Source organism: Anolis sagrei, chromosome 3, assembly GCF_037176765.1.
Source record: "Anolis sagrei isolate rAnoSag1 chromosome 3, rAnoSag1.mat, whole genome shotgun sequence".
In the NCBI taxonomy this organism is placed as follows: Eukaryota; Metazoa; Chordata; class Lepidosauria; order Squamata; family Dactyloidae; genus Anolis; species Anolis sagrei.
Genome location: NC_090023.1, coordinates 181,228,419 through 181,244,653, shown reverse-complemented (window position 1 = coordinate 181,244,653; position 16,235 = coordinate 181,228,419). Strand labels below are relative to the sequence as shown.

Sequence of the window (16,235 nt, the reverse complement as noted above, 5' to 3'; positions counted from 1 at the left end):
TTTTTGCTTTGGAGAGCAACATAAAAGAATGCAGTATAGATGTGGAATAAGCCATTATACAGGCTGTTTTCACAATATGCTTTCATCTGTAATCATCCCATGTTGAGTATATTTCATCTTATACCATTTTTGAATCAGCATGATATAATGGTTTGAATGTTGGACTACAGGCACATCTACACGGATCACTTAAGATGTGGCACTGGTAGAGGAGGAAACTTTCAAGGTGAAGCTGATTATATAGAAAGCCCTGGAACTAGATCAGAGCTGGGAGGATGCTTATATGCACCAGAGATGTTGGCTGTAACCAGTTCCAGGATATGCAGTATCCATGGCTTCATTTAGTATTTTTTAACCCCTCCCCAACATAATGTGCACATGTGGATCACTGGGGTGTTCATTTCTTTTTTAAAAAAAAATAATTTTTTTATTGTTTTAAAGTGTGTATAGGAAACAAAACAAATGAATGAAAAGAAAAAAGAAAAAAAGAAAAAATACAAAAGACTGTACATTCAGTGCTCGTTAAACATATGAACAATCGGACTTGGCTGTACAATTAATTATACCGCAACATTTCTTAACCCTCTATCCCTCCACCCGTGAACCCCACCCCATGACCTCTGAAGCCCCTCAAAGAAGGATCACACAACTAACCAGCAACTACCCATATATCTTCTTTCACTGAATCCCCTTTATGGCAATCTTCAAGTTTACCTTTGCTTCTTTTCCAAATACCCAAGTGCCAGCCCTCCATTTGTTTCTTCATTATTTCCTCCTCTGCTGATATTTGTCAGCTTGGCCATTTAGATTATATCTACTAATTTATCTCTCCAATATTCTCTCCAATACTTGGCCTTTCCAAATTTTGGCTATTCTTAGTCTTGCGGTAACAAAGCAATATTGGGGTCTTCATTTCTTAATCAGTATCACTGTGCGATGTGGTTTATATTGCTTACAAAGTCATTTGCTCTGAGATCAGAATGAAGCACCACCATGATATCAATGTTATGGGGTGCGGGGTCAAACAGGCTTCTCATTGACCTCATTCACGACAGGGTTCGACTGGGGAGTAGGTAGCGGTCCTGAGAAGAGAGGGGGAATTGGTCGCAAACTGAATTTGAGCAGTACAAATGATATAATGTCAGTGTAGCATAGTATGATATAATGATATGTCAGTGTAGCATAGATATAATGTCACTATATATATTGATATAATGTCAGTGTAGCATAGTATGAGTTAGTGTGGTGCTAATGGAGTAGCGCCGGAAGAGAATACTCCAAACTGCACCTAATTTATTACTGTACACAACCCCTCACTGTAGAATATGAAGCAAACACAGTAATGTGTGGTCTCTTTTTATATGACTATGCCACCAAGCTGCTGTTGCTGTAAGACAAAGTAGTTGATGACACCACCTTCAAAACTAAACATTCTTATTCAAAAGTGGAACTGATTCTTTCCTATGGTTGAGGAGAATGTATGCAATATTTTGAGGTAAGGCTGGCCATGTCTCTTTCTTTGCAAGGGAGTCTGCACTCCTTTTCATTTGAAGAAAGTCTTACAACTGTTTTAATCTTGGTCACACCAAATTGGTTCACAGAGAAAACACTGCAGAAGAATATACTGGGCTTTGAGATTGCCCATTAATAGTTAGCACTAAGGCCCCTTCTGCACTGCTATATAAAATCCAGATTATCTACTTTGAATTGGATTATCTAGCAGTGTAGACTCATATTATTCAGTTCAAAGTCAGATCTTGGACTATAGGACAGTGTAGAAGGGGCCGTAGACAGCAGAGAGATGGTTTATTTAGTCAGTCTTCCCAGGATGTCAAGAAGTATTTCTTTTCTATTTAAATTTTCCCAATTATTTCTGAATTTGCATTTATAGACATGAATCTGCTGGCAGAAAGAACTTGCTGTCCAAAGAGCTAGACCTCTGAATTTTAATGTATTTCTTCCTCTCTTTCTGGTAGTTCTCTTCTTCACAGTGTTTTTGAAGCGCCTTAACAGGACATACTTTATGAGTAATCTTTCTAGTGTTGTAATTATGCTAGAAATGCTCTCTTAATGTGTGTCTTTATTTTACAGCTCCTTCAAACATTTGATCGGAGGCCTGGATGATGTTTCCAATAAAGCTTATGAAGATGCCGAAGCAAAAGCAAAGTAAGTGTCCATTAATCTTTCAAATTTCTAAATATTTTTTTCAGTATTCTTGCCTGCATGCTACATTTGTAATGTAGCAGTGAAAGTATCCAGCTGAGTTATTTTTTTAAAAGTGTCATAATAGACAAGTCGTTGTTGGTAATTAATTTTGTTTAATCATACCAGCTTCCTGTGGCACAAAGTAAATCATGTGGTATTTCTTGGAGCTGATAAATAAAGGCATTAAAAAACAAAAAACAACATGTAACCCAGACAATGTAGCTCAGAGACTGCATTTGGTAAGTAAGGGCTAGTGCATAACTGGGTGAGAATTTATGCAGCAATTGTTTCCACAACCCTTCATGTAAAAGGAAATGGTGAGTGGTAGAGAAAATGGGCTTGGAGTAGAAATTGGAGATCACTACACTGCCAACCAACTCTTTGAAGATGATAGCTTAAAGTTAGCTGTATCCTGGATCTCTTCAAGTGAGGTGGCCTTGTGGTAGAAGATGTTGAAAATGCCGGAGCATTTGGTTTATTATTACCACCATGCAGATCCAGAATAGGTCTCTATAGTCACTTATGGACCCATCACCAAGACAATCATACTCAGCCACGAGTGATAGCCTATGGTTTATTTATTTCTCGTGTCAGGGCAGCCAGTCAATTATATTACATTTCTATCAGAACAAAGCAAACAAACAGAAAAAATACAAAATAGCCTATGGTGATGATGATGATGACCCACCTATCCTCATGAGCACACCAGATTAAAACACATCAAAAATACCTACAATAAAATGCATATATTAAAACACATTACTATGAAATACATATATTAAAATATATGGTACAAAGATTTAAATACTATACTAATATAATTTAAATTAATGAAGAAGCCAGCCACAGATGTAGGCAAAACATAAGGAGAAAATGCTGCTAGAACTTGGCCACACAGCCTGGAAACCACACAACACTCCTGTAAATTCATGGTTTGACTGGGTTAGTTTGCGGTTCATAAACCCACAGCTTATGGAAATGAGACACCTTGTATCATGCCTTGAGAATCTCTCGTATGAGTTTCAACTTTATTACACAGGAAGTATTAAACTACTTATATAATCTGCACATAAATAAAGTAGTTTGGTGAAACTGGAATACTGGCTGGCCAGCCAAAATATTTTAGTAAACATACTTATTAAGTGTGGAATAATATCCCCACTAGTAGGCCAGCTGGAAGCAGTACTATAACTGTAGAAAATGTTCTCATTTCTAAAAAATCCCGATATAAATAATCCACATTCCAGCAAATTGATGATAAGGGCTTCTGCAATTGCTACTCAGACACTCTTCTGCCTGAATGATCTTAATAGAAAGTCTTACAACTGTGCATTATAGTTTAATCTTCTCTATGAAACCAGAAATGATTTCTAGAATTTTTTTTTCACTAAATGAATAGAAACAAAGTTTTTTAGCGGCACGAATGGGAAGGAGTCTAAATATTATATGATACCTGTTTTTAATCATATCTGTAACTTCTCTTGACGGATTGTTTATAATTCTGTAACATTTTTAAATATTCAGAGAGTTCTATGCATTTAGATCTGAGTAGGATGATTGCCCAGCATGTATCTGTATGCATAATGTTAGAGAAATGGGAAATCATACCATAAATGAAATTTAACAGAGTTAACATCCCGAACACACTTTTTTTTTGCAAGGAGACTTGTCTTGCTTTATCAGCAAGGTTTTAGATTTATTTCAAAGGGCTGAAATGCATTTTGTTGGATTAATATGGATCTTTAGTGAAACACATGGTTTTGCATGGGAATTCACCTGTTTTAAGATATTTCATGGAGAACATGGAGAATGGGATTAAACCATGTTGAGTGATTTGAAATAGAAGAAGTGTTGACTGGGTATGTTATACTTTTTCTCTCAGCTGTATCTGTTATAAAGCTGTATGCATTAAACTCTAAGCATACTGCCATTGTTATTACTAATAATAGTAATTGTTGCACCCCAGCCATGAGACATCTTTTTACCCAGACACCATACAGGGACAAGAGAAGTAAATTAAAGTTCATAAAGAAAAATATAAGAAGAATCACAATAAAAAAAAAGAACGATCAAAAATCCAAAAGACAAATCTGGAAATTCCAATATAGATGACAATCAGTTACATGAATCAAACCACAGAAATTCAAAAACTTGGGACTTTACTTTGAGTGAATACAGTGAAACAAGACAAACCCCATACACTTGATCAAAGTTATATCCAGAACTTGAGAACAAAACAGAGAATAAACCAAACCAAAAACCATGAAGACCTGAACAGGAATTTCAATCCAGAAACCTGAAGCTTAAAAAACAAACATAAACAAGACCCAAAATCCAGAAACTTGTACACTTGAAGCCCGACCATAGAACTTAAGAGTCATTTCCAGTTTAAATGCAATGTTGTTCTCACAAAGAGTGGTCCGCTCACTTAAAAGCCTCAATTCCCCTCCCATGACATCATTTCTCATACACCTGGTTCTTTGCTGATTATCTCAAAGGTGCTGGGAAAAGCTCTGACTTAGGGAAAAATTAAGACTCCTTCACATTCCTTTCAGGAGCAAACACTGTCAGATTCTCATGTGAACAAATTTTGCTTTTTCTAACATCCTGAGAACTACTAGGAAATTCACCAACACATCTCTCCGTGCCACTTCCATACACCCCCAAAAACCCTCCTGAGACCCCACAAAATCCCCTTCCTCATCCTCTGAAGCATCAGATTTTTCACAAACCACAACAATAATAATATAAAGTAATTGTGACCTAATTTCAAGAAATTGTAGCTGATAACTCATTTCAGATTTTAATAGTTTTTAGAACTATATATTTACACTCAGTTCTACATGATCTGAAATTGTTTGATTTAAATAGCCATGGCTTTTTGGCTCCAACTTAATGACCTTTGGGCTCACTTGAAATGAAAGCATCGATCCCATTGAATCTCCAGAAGTTACAAAGTTAAATGCTTTTTTTCAGAAAATGTGTATATTTATTAGACAAATACCTTATACAAATTTGCCCAACTTCTTCACAGAAATTAAAACAAAAACTGTATGAAGAAAATAAGAGGAACTATACATAAAAGACAACATGCTGAGACCTTTTTCAGGCTAGCCTACTTCTCTGTAGTTCCTTTCCTTATCCTGCACATGGCAAGGCTCCCCATGATGGTTTTTCACGCTGCTCTAATTGACTCCACTAATTGCCCTTCAAGCAAATATCTTTTAAAGTGTCAGACTGTGAAGTGACAGCAGGAAACACAGTTCTGTCTAAGGAAGGTGCTCACTTGCTAATAAGATAAGTGGTGTAATATTATTGCACCCTTTTTTCAGTTAGGACTACAAAACATCAAATTATTGAGCACTGGTCAGCGTGAATTCAAGAACTGCTCCACAATAACTGGTTTTCAGGATTTACTTCATAATACATTCTTATTCTTGCTCTTCCTAGAAGGAATATGTACACAACAGCATTACGTGTATTGAAAGCAAAGTGGAACCTAAATGTCACAAATTCTTTTCTTTTTTATTTCAATTGGCTGTTGTGTTTTTCTTTGCTAGTTGAAGAGTCTTTATGTCATGCTGAATAATTCCAAGCCAGTAATTATTGGTTAATGATTTGTGATCAGAAGAACATGTTTTACTTTCTGAGACACATATGAGTTGTTTTAGTCCAGAGCAAAAAGAACTGCAAGAACATTCATTCTCATAATCCAAAATGACTTTTCTTATGCAAGCAGTTCTCAACTTACGAACAAGATAGGTTCTGTAGGTTTTTCTTAAGTCAAATTTGCATGTAAGTCAGAACAGGTATATTTTTGAGCATAACTCCAGTCACACCCACACGTGTACACATAGAGAGAGAGAGAGAGAGAAAGAGGGATATTTTGATTGCATAAGGAAGGATTAACACCCCTGTGGTGTTTCTTTTGCTGTCTGTTCCCCTGTTCAGGATATTCCACCTCACTTTCTGTCCCTGTGATCATTGGATTTTGAAAAAAATGGCTTGTTGTGGAAACAAGAGTTGGTGATAAAACTTCAGTAGAAACACCTTTCCCCATGATAACTCTTTCAGTAGTTGATGTCCCTTCTTTTTTTAAAAAAAAATATATATATTAAGGGATTTAGGGAGGGGTACCAGTGGCGCAGTGGGTTAAAGCACTGAGCTGCTGAGCTTGTTGATCGAAAGGTCGCAGGTTCGATTCCGAGGAGCGACGTGAGCGTCCGCTGTCAGCCCTAGCTTCTGCCAAACTAGCAGTTCGAAAACATGCAAATGTGAGTAGATCAATAGGTACTGCTCTGGCTGGAAGGTAACGGCGCTCCATGCAGTCATGCCGGCCACATGAACTTGGAGGTGTCTACGGACAACGCTGGCTCTTCGGCTTAGAAATGGAGATGAGCACCACACCCCAGAGTCAGACATAACTGGACTTAATGTCAGGGAACTACCTTTACCTTTACCTTTTTCACATCTATATATTTGATTTATCATAAAAAATAGGAAAAGTAAAGAGATAATAGAGATAACAGGGCAGGACAGATCATATAAGAAAAGAGAGAGAGAGAGAGAGAGAGAGAGAGAGAGAAAGGAGAATTAAAGATTAGACTTGAGCGCGAGTGGGGTTAGTAGATTAGATGATTAGTAGATTTTTCTCACTTCCTATTGTCTCACCCCTGATTGTAACTATCAGTCATTTGTAAGCTAGATGTTTGTAACTCAGGGACTGCCTGTATGCTAAAAACTTTGTAGGAGCTTGGACTGTGTGTGTCTTCCAGATAGAGGTGATGAAATTATTTCAGAATTGACAAGTGGAAGGACTAAGATTGTCAGTTCAGGATTGTCCCAAGCCCCAAAGTTTATGAAAGAAAACCTGAGACCTAATGATAAGTCCTGGTGGTGACATTAATTGCTGTGCATTAAATACCAGTCACAGTTGTTTACAACTTGTCAAGACATACACATAGAAAGTTTAGTTTTGAAATGAAAACAAATCTTAGCTACAAGCCTGTTCCCAGATCAAGATGAAATGAGGGGATTATGAGATAAGGAAGATGGGATAAGGAACATTTAATATTACATACTTGCTTCTAGCCATAAAATGGATGCATGGTTGAATAGAAAGTTGAAAGCTGGCACCAGAACAACGGGGAGAGAAGGAGTAAGCTAACAAAGCAAAAACACAGATCTCCTTTGAGAGTCCTAGCAAGTTGTAGCAAAACTTTAATGAAACCTTGCAAGTGGTAGGAAATTGTTGCTCTCCTGTCAGAGCTAGAGATTCATGCATGACCTTTTCTTTTTGCCTGGGGCTGAGCCCCCCAAAAGTACAAAATGTATGCCCATGTCTCTTGCCTGGAGATAACTCATGGAATTTAGAGACTCAGGACGAGGCCGGGAGATCTGGAAGCCTTAGGAAAAACAGTTAAGAGAACATTCATGCCTATAATGCAGACTTTTCTTATCCCTCATTTGGGAATATTTCTTACAAGCAGGCATTTGAAAACAATTCTTTAGCAAATTCTGTTTTACACCCTGTATTATTTCCATCAATACTAATTCCATTTTGCAAAATAAAAAAGAACTGTGGCACTCCAAATATGATGTTCGTCTCCATGTTTTCACTTAAATATTCCAGTTCTTGAAAACGTATGTATTGATGGATGAAATATACAGTGTATGAAGTATGTGTAGAAGGACTCCCCATCAATTCAATTAATTAGAGTGGGCATCATTAGGATAAATCACTTCCAACAATGTCAGAGTAATTAATGCATAGTCTGTATCTTGTGGAAAATAACTCTGAATGCCAACAAACAAACAAAGGAGTTTACTCACTGGCAATTGAATTATGTTAGGGATTTTTTGGGGGTGGTGGTGGTTGTATTTTTTTCTCAAACTAATGTGAAAGTAGAGTTGGCACTTGTTTTTTATGTTGGGTTTTTCCTCATTTTTACTGGTTCCATGCTTTTAACAATATTGCAAGAGCAACTGTAAAAGCTGAATTTCAGGTGACTGTGAAAAACCATTGACTACTGACAGTTCATGAGCAGGATGCAGTATATCGTAGGCAGTGGACACTGGTTGGCATCCTGGTTTTGGTAGTGCTTCTGGCCATGTCTGCATCTACTTCTTCTCACAAATGGCTTCTCATAAGAATGTTCCACTTAATCACACAGACTTTTAAGCATCCTCGACAAAGTCCACCAGATGTCATCACACAAGACTACTTCTGGTAGGGCTCCATAGAGGAAGGGTCCTGGCAGCGTGTTTGGACACTTCCTTAAGAACATGGGAAGCTTCCCGTGTTCTCATTAAGAAGAATGGGGAGAAATCGGCTGGTGATGCTTCCCCGGTGGGATAACGTGAGGAACGCAGTGGGTGATGCAGGCGTGGATCAGTCGTTTTGCCCACTGCCTGCCAGATTCGCCACACTGCATGGCGAATCCCCTCGCTGTCACCCGCCTTATTGACCTCTTCCCCTTAGTTGTCACTCTGCAGCTGAAACTCAGTGGCATGTTTCAACACAAACACATCCACAGACACTATGTGAACCATTAGAAAAAAAGATGTCAAAAAAAATACTTCATATACCACCAATGTTGCTTTGCATTTAGTTCTCTATCATCATTTATCATAATAGGAATCACCTTTTGATATCCAAATTACCTCAACATGATAGGACTTTTCTGTACACCTTTCTGTTTGTGTGTGGTTCCATCTTATTAAACATTCTTTCTGAAATGAGACTTTTTGGCTGAAATCTGGTGCCCATTTACCTGGGAATAAGTTGCATTGAAAATGAAACATATGTCTGGATAGTCATGTAAAAGGTTGCACTATTATAGTTCTTTTAGCACAGTTTGCTGAGCTGATGTGGACAGGTTCAGCCTTGTAATAAATTGTATTTTATCTTCAGATGCCATCTGGTGTTCAGTGCATCAATGGTACCTCTGCTGCAATATTCTACATTACCATATTCTTTATGCTCTTCATTACCAACTCTCTGGTTGTCTGTTTCATTACATGTGAGCCATGTACTTTGGTTTTCCTGACTTTTTCCAGAATTAAAAAGCACCTTTCCAAGGCTGGTGTTTAGAAATCTGGTGAGGTGTGAAAGGGTATCCTTTCTCTCTTAATCATTTATATAGCTACGTTTGTGGTTTCCCATTTTCTCCTCAAACTGTCTACAGATGCCTTTATTTTTTAAATTTGGGGAAAGAGTAACTAGACACAATATGTTGTTTGGAAGCCTCTTCAATCCAGGGGTGGGCATGTTTAATGGTTCATAGGGACACGCAATCCCTTTTTGGCTCTCCTGAAGGGCCACGCTGCTGCTGCCATTTTGAATGAGCATAAGCAATGACTGCATATTGCCACTATTAGTAACATTAAAACGAGCAATTAAAGTTCAAGTGACAAGGAAACAAATAGCAGAACTTCTAGACTTAGTAGTGGATGAAGGTCAACCATTAAATGAAAATATAAGGGCTGCCATAAATTAAGTATGAATGAGACAGTATTTTTTAATCTGTTTTTAATGCTGTCAAACTGGGTTTTTTTTAAAGAAAAAAAAACAGAATAATGTATCAGAGTAATAACCTGATTTCGCTAGGGAGGGGATTTCACAGCCGAGCGGCCACCATTGAGAAAGCCCTATGTAACGATTCAGGCTCACTTTAGAAATTTGAAATGGACTGGCATGTGAGCAGCCATTTTATGGTTCTCAGAAGCTATTTGCATGAGAGCGATTTGATTGGCCCGATGCAAATGAGCGGATGCCAAAGTTTGAAAGATGTGAAAGTCAAGGATGATAGTTGAAGAAGCCTAACTGAACATTCTGGGGAGTTGGTTAGTGACCTAAGGCTGGAAAGCTACTGGGAAAAATTAGTCAGAAGAATAGGTTGCAAAGAGTTCGAAATCTGTTTTATGTAGGAATGTAACAGTCCTTTTGGAGAAAAGAAAAAGGTTGAATGAAAGTTATACTAAAACATTGTTCTGTAACCACTAAGCATTTATACCTTTGTAACCATTATGCTCTTGCCTCAAAGTGCTACAAATAAACAGAGTTACTGTTTCATTTTAAACAAAGCCTCTTTACAATATCTCACCTCCAACTCAAGAAGTCACAAAAGGTGGAAGAAGAGTTAAACAATCTTTTATTCTTGAGTGGTATGGTTACTAGGCCTGTTTGATCAAGAAAAAATTTGTTTCTAAATTCGATTCTTAATTGGGGTGTTTTTTTTGTTTCGATATTTAAAATATTTACAAAACTTTCCAAAAAAATGTTTTGTTATTTACGAATTTTCGTTATTATTTACAAAACATTTTAGAAAAAAATTTTTTCTTGATCAAACAGGCTAAGTGTGAATGTTGCAGTAATGGTCACCTTGATTAGCATTGAATGGCTTTCTCCCACCCTGGACATTCCATAGATAATATTAGATGATATATAACTCACCATTTGCCTAGTTTCCAACAGACCTCTGAGGATGCCTGCCATAGATGTGGGCAAAATGTCAGGAGAGAATGCTTCTGGAACATGGTCATACAGCCCTGAAAAGTCACACAAGCCGGATGGCGCGCGGAGGCCGCTTGTGAGCCCGCGCGCGCCATCCAATGGGCTCCGGCTCCTGCGCCCCCCTCCTCCTCCTCCTCCTCCTCCTCTTCCTCCCAGCTGGGAGGAAGAGGAGGAGGAGGAGGAGGAGGAGGGGGGCGCAGGAGCCAGAGCCGGATGGCGCGCGGAGGCCGCTTGTGAGCGCGCGCGCGCCATCCAATGGGCTCCGGAGGAAGAGGAGGAGCCAGAGCCGGATGGCGCGCTCAGCAGCAGCCTCCATGCCATTAACGAGCGGAGCTTCAGCTCGTAAAATACATGGGGCTGCTGCTTCGATATTTTTAAACCCTTCCGGGTTTAAAAATATGTTTTGATATCGCTTCGGATATGCAAAAAATAACGATTTTAATACGAAATAACGAATTAACGAAACGAAACCGACAGGCCTAATGGTTACACAGGGTGGCAGCCTGCCCCCTTCCTGACTGTGTTACGTCTTTGGTGAGATAAATAGATAAAAGGGCTCTTCCGCCATGCAACAAGTTTGCAGTGGGATCGAGAGCAGGGCCTCCCCAGATGATCTTAACCTCTTAGATGATTCATAGAAGGAGATGCGTTTGGACAGTTAAGCTGGGCCAGAACCATTTAGGGCTTTATAGGCTAAAGCCAACACTTTCAATTGTGCTAGGTAGCAGACTGGCAGCCAGTGGAGCTGACATAACAGGGGAGTTGTGTGCTTCCTGTACGCTGCTTCGGTGGGAAATCTGGCTGCCACCCATTGGATCTTGAAGCTTCCGAACAGTCTTCAAAGGCAACCCCACGTAGAGTGTGTTGCAGTAGTCTATTCGAGATGTAACAAGAGCGTGGACCATGTTCAGTGTAGACTCATTTAACTGCATTGAACTGCATTATGGGATCTACACTGACCATATAATGCAGTTTCAAACTGGATCATATGGCAGTGTAGATGGAGTCATAGAGGATTAAGATGAAAAGTATGTATCGTGTTACACTATAAATAGTGTCTTTGGTTGCATCTTATTTTGAATTGCCCCATACAATATGTTTGGCTCTATTGCAAATCTTATTTATTTTAGAAAAGCTCTTGTTTTAAAACATTTTATTTTTTATCCTATTCTTGGAGCTTGGAGAATGAACCTTTCAAAGTAATTCATTCCTATTATTTGTTACAGTGTATAGAAGAATTAATCCACTGCATATGAAATAAATTTCCATTACTTTCTACTGTATGGCATGCTGTTTTTGATTCCCTTTAATTGGCTTAACAAACAGGTCAGCTCCTTTGATCACTGAAAAAACTGCTGTTGAAATATTTCCAAAAGGCCCCAAAGGCTTCTAAAATAACATTGAAAGGTAAACTATTTGTTAGATGACAATATCTTATTTTCATTCATTGCATTACTTTTGAAATATGACTTCAGGTATGATCCCATTTCAAGAAAGGAGCGGAGAGAGAGAGAGAGAGGGAAAATTCTTCATAGCTAAATATTCCCCATTCTTCCAAGATCTATCTTTCCATTTTCCAAAAAAGTTCCTGTGGAATACTGGGTCTTTTGTTTGTTTTTGTATATGATGCACAGCATAACTTCTGAGGAGTTTTAGCTACCAACTAGGGCAACCCAGTGATCTTCATGGCACAGGGATCCTAGGTCCAGATCTAACTCCATATTGACTTATTTAGCTTGTTTTCTTCTATACAGTTGTTATTCTGGTGAAGAGCCCATAAGAGTGCTGCAGAATAAATGGAAGGAAAGTACTTAAGGCAGTGAGAAGAAGTGGAACGTTTTAATCTTTAAACAAAGGAAATATTCAAATAACAGCAATGTTTGCGGTTTGAGAGCACCAGCAGCTAAAGCTACATCTTGAAGGCAGAGAATGTTTTCTTCTCTCCCATGAAACTTCAGTAAACTTGCCAGTAGGAGGGGAGAGTGAAGGCTAATTAATCTAGTTCAAGGGAAAGCTATAATGAGAAGCTGAATGTGTTTATTGGCCCTTTATTCCCAAATTAAACAGTCTTTCCAGAAAGCAATGAAGCCGCTCATTATGGTAATGATCCAAAATAACAAGAGAGGGTGTTCTCCCTTCTTTCAAAATATTTTCTGGCTTTTGTTAGTGCAAATGTTTAAGTAGTTTGAATACCATACCATCTATCCCCACGAGTTAATTGTTTTGTGATTAGCTCTTGGTGGAAACATTTTTAAGTACTGTTGTAAGTCGACTGCAATCGTCAGAACTTGCTTGAACTTAAAAAAAAAAAATACCAGCAGATTCAAGTGAGTGAAAATTATAGCTATTTCTTTTAACACAGTGCAATAGAGAAACCTTGCTTGGCCCACAATTTATTATATTTTCACAATGAGTGTAAAATATTTCTTAACGCAAGCACTACAAACTGCACATATAGTTTAGTTTGGTACAACTTTCAGCAAATGGAATCTCTCCTAGCAATAAGGGTTGTGCTGTCACACCCAGAGACTGTAAAAATAAAACTAAGATGTGCTTCTCTCTATATCTGGGTGAACTGTGGATGTCTTTCTTTAGAAGCTTGAGATTCCCAGCAACTGAGGCTACTACAGGTTTTGAACATCAAAACAGAATATTTATTTCTCAAAGTCCTTGCAGACTTGGCACAGCTTGTCAAAGTTACAAACAAAACAGTCAATTGGTGAAACCATAGAGACGTTCTTTCTTTCTTTTTTCCTCAAGTCGCTGAGTTGCCTTCCTCCAAATGGTAGAAAAAATCCTGAGATCCTTTTACCCCAACCCTGAGCTACTATCTTTAGAAAGCGTAGGCCTTCCCCTATTCCAGCCCAAGGTTAGTTTTGGAGATGAAGCAAACAGTGTCCAATAACTATCTCAATAGCCCTCAATAACTATCTCAATAATCCTTTATACTAAATAGCTCAAAATCTCAATACGCTTCTCTATAGCTCAATACCTATCTATCTATAACTCAATTAAGACTTAATAAGCCTATTTAGCTATAACTCAATTACCTATCTGTCTCTCTATCTATCTATCTATCTATCTATCTATCTTAAAGACTCAATTAAGACTCAGTTACTCTCTCACTCTATTTGTTTCTTTATCTAAATAACTCAATTACTCAATTGTACTTACAATGGTTTTTTCAGAGCTCCCTGACTGGCCTAACAGCACATCTGAGGCTTTTTCTCTAAACTGAAGGAGGAAATTCCAAAATGGAGATCTCAAACCCTAGGAAAAAGGGCGGTCTCTAAACCCAAAGAGATACTTTCTAAACCAATAGCTGCAAAAAGGCCTGCAGGCTGGCTTTCCAGCCTCTGATGCTGTTAACTTTCAGGGTGCAGCTGAGATTGTAGCAACCCTGGGGAAATGCAAAAGAATGCTATACCATACAACTAAGGCAAATGCAAACCATGTTCTTGGAAGACGGAACAAGGCTCACACTGTGATTATTTGAATCTGATCAAGCCACTTGGACTGGAACTATCTTCTATATAAATAAAAATGTAATGTTAGTTTGTGGGATTAACATAACTCAAAAACCACTGGACGAATTTTCACCAAATTTGGGCACAAGACACCTATCAAGCCTCATGGGCCATCCAGTCCAATCCCTTTCCAAGAAGCAGGAAAATTGCATTCAAAGCACCCCCAACAGATGGCCATCCAGCCTCTGTTTAAAAGCTTCCAAAGGAGCCTCTACCACACTCTGGGGCAGAGAGTTCCACTGCTGAACACTGCTCACAGTCAGGAAGTCAGGAAGTTCTTCCTAATGTTCAGATGGAATCTTCTTTCTTTTAGTTTGAAGCCATTGTTCCACGTCCTAGTCTCCAGGGCTTGCTCCCTCCTCCCTATGACTTCCACTCACATATTTATACATGGTCATCATGTCTCCTCTCAGCCTTCTCTTCTTCATGCTAAACATGCCCAGCTCTTTAAGCCGCTCCTCATAGGGCTTGTTCTCCGGACCCTTGATCATTTTAGTTGCCCTACTCTGGACACATTCCCGCTTGTCAATATCTCTCTTCAATTGTGGTGCCCAGAACTGGACACAATATTCCAGGTGTGGTCTAACCAAGGCAGAATAGAGGGGTAACATAGCTGACCTGGTTCTAGACACTAGTCTCCTATTTATGCAGGCCAAAATCCCATTGGCATGAACGTGCTTTAACCTGTTGTGCTACCAGGGGGCCCTACTAGAAACTAATAAGACACTAGCACTTAAAATTACTATATATTATGCAAAAAGTGAAATATAAAAACAAGTCTTTCTCATGTGGTTGCAATTCAGCTTCAGAGAAAATAGGAAAGGAAGGTAAATGTGCAAGAGCGTCAGTTGAAAAAAACTAAGAGGGACAGTTATGTTATAAAATAAATGAAGAATGTAGTATGTCAGGAGAAGTTACCTATAAGAAAAGGGAAATGCAGATAAGAAGTAAAAGCTAGTCTAAGCAGGAGAGTTTTTGGTTGATTTATGGCAACCCCATGCATTTTTCATAGCTTTTCTTAGGCAAGGAATATTAGTACTCAAAGGTGGCCTTGCCAGTTCCTTTCTCTGATGAAACATCAAAAGACAGGTGTAGAAGGAAGATGTGATGGTTATGAAGTTGCACGAGAACTGAAATATTTTGAAGTTTAAGATGTTTCAACTGGAAACAAAAAAGAGAGAAAAACCCAATAAAGATACTAGTACAAAAGAGCAATGCTATCTGTGTAATGAGTGGAAATATCCAATGAGTTGCAGTATTAAAAATGAGGACAATAAAGAAGGAGCAGCAAACCCAACAAGTAGATTGATATCTCAGAAGGGAAGAAGGGGGGCAGCCCTTCCTTTTGAAGAAGTGAAACCCCTAATTCAAATGGTGAACCACCAAGGGCTTCTCCTGTGCAGCCAGTGTTGTGCCAATGCTACTGTCCTTTCTGTACCAAATGCCACAGGAGGCAAGTAGCTGGTGTAGGGAGATAGGCTGGATCCTTCTTAGTTGGTGCAGAATCAACAGAAAGGCTGCTGTGACAATTTTTCCTGTTTCAAACAGCAAAAATTCATGTGCTGCTTTGGGAGATGATTAATGTTTCATCCTCTAATAAAGTAACTGGGCTCAACCATTACTGGCCAGAGATTTTTCCAGCTTCATTACCACTTTTAAGTCTTGTTTCCACATCACAGTCTTGTGCTTTCCCTTAGGATTAATTTCAGTCTTTAGAAAGTGTTTAAAACATAAACACAATGATGGGGAGAATGGGTAATATATTAAATTGGCAGATTTTTTTTTTCAGCAAGAGAATAAGCTTCCAAGTTAATGTAGTAGAAAGAGAAAAGAGCCCCATATGTAAATCCTCCCCGTTTCAAATACTCCCTTGATAAAAATTGAAGAAAACACATGAAAGATTGGAGTAAGCTTTTACTGGCATGAAATTGTGTTAAGGAGACGAGTCCTGAAAATAATAAGGTTCACAATCAACAGAACACATTTTA

General features: G+C 38.5%; 1 protein-coding gene across 2 annotated transcripts in view; it reads left to right on the top strand.

Moving 5' to 3' along the window:
• Positions 1-16,235, top strand: part of PRKG1 (protein kinase cGMP-dependent 1) — a 926,264-nt gene that overhangs the window by 817,923 nt on the left and 92,106 nt on the right. For both annotated transcript variants that reach the window (XM_060768793.2, XM_067465712.1), the window contains exon 9: positions 2,092-2,166. In XM_060768793.2, the coding sequence (XP_060624776.1) occupies positions 2,092-2,166 (75 nt within the window). The remainder of the gene's footprint in view (positions 1-2,091; positions 2,167-16,235) is intronic.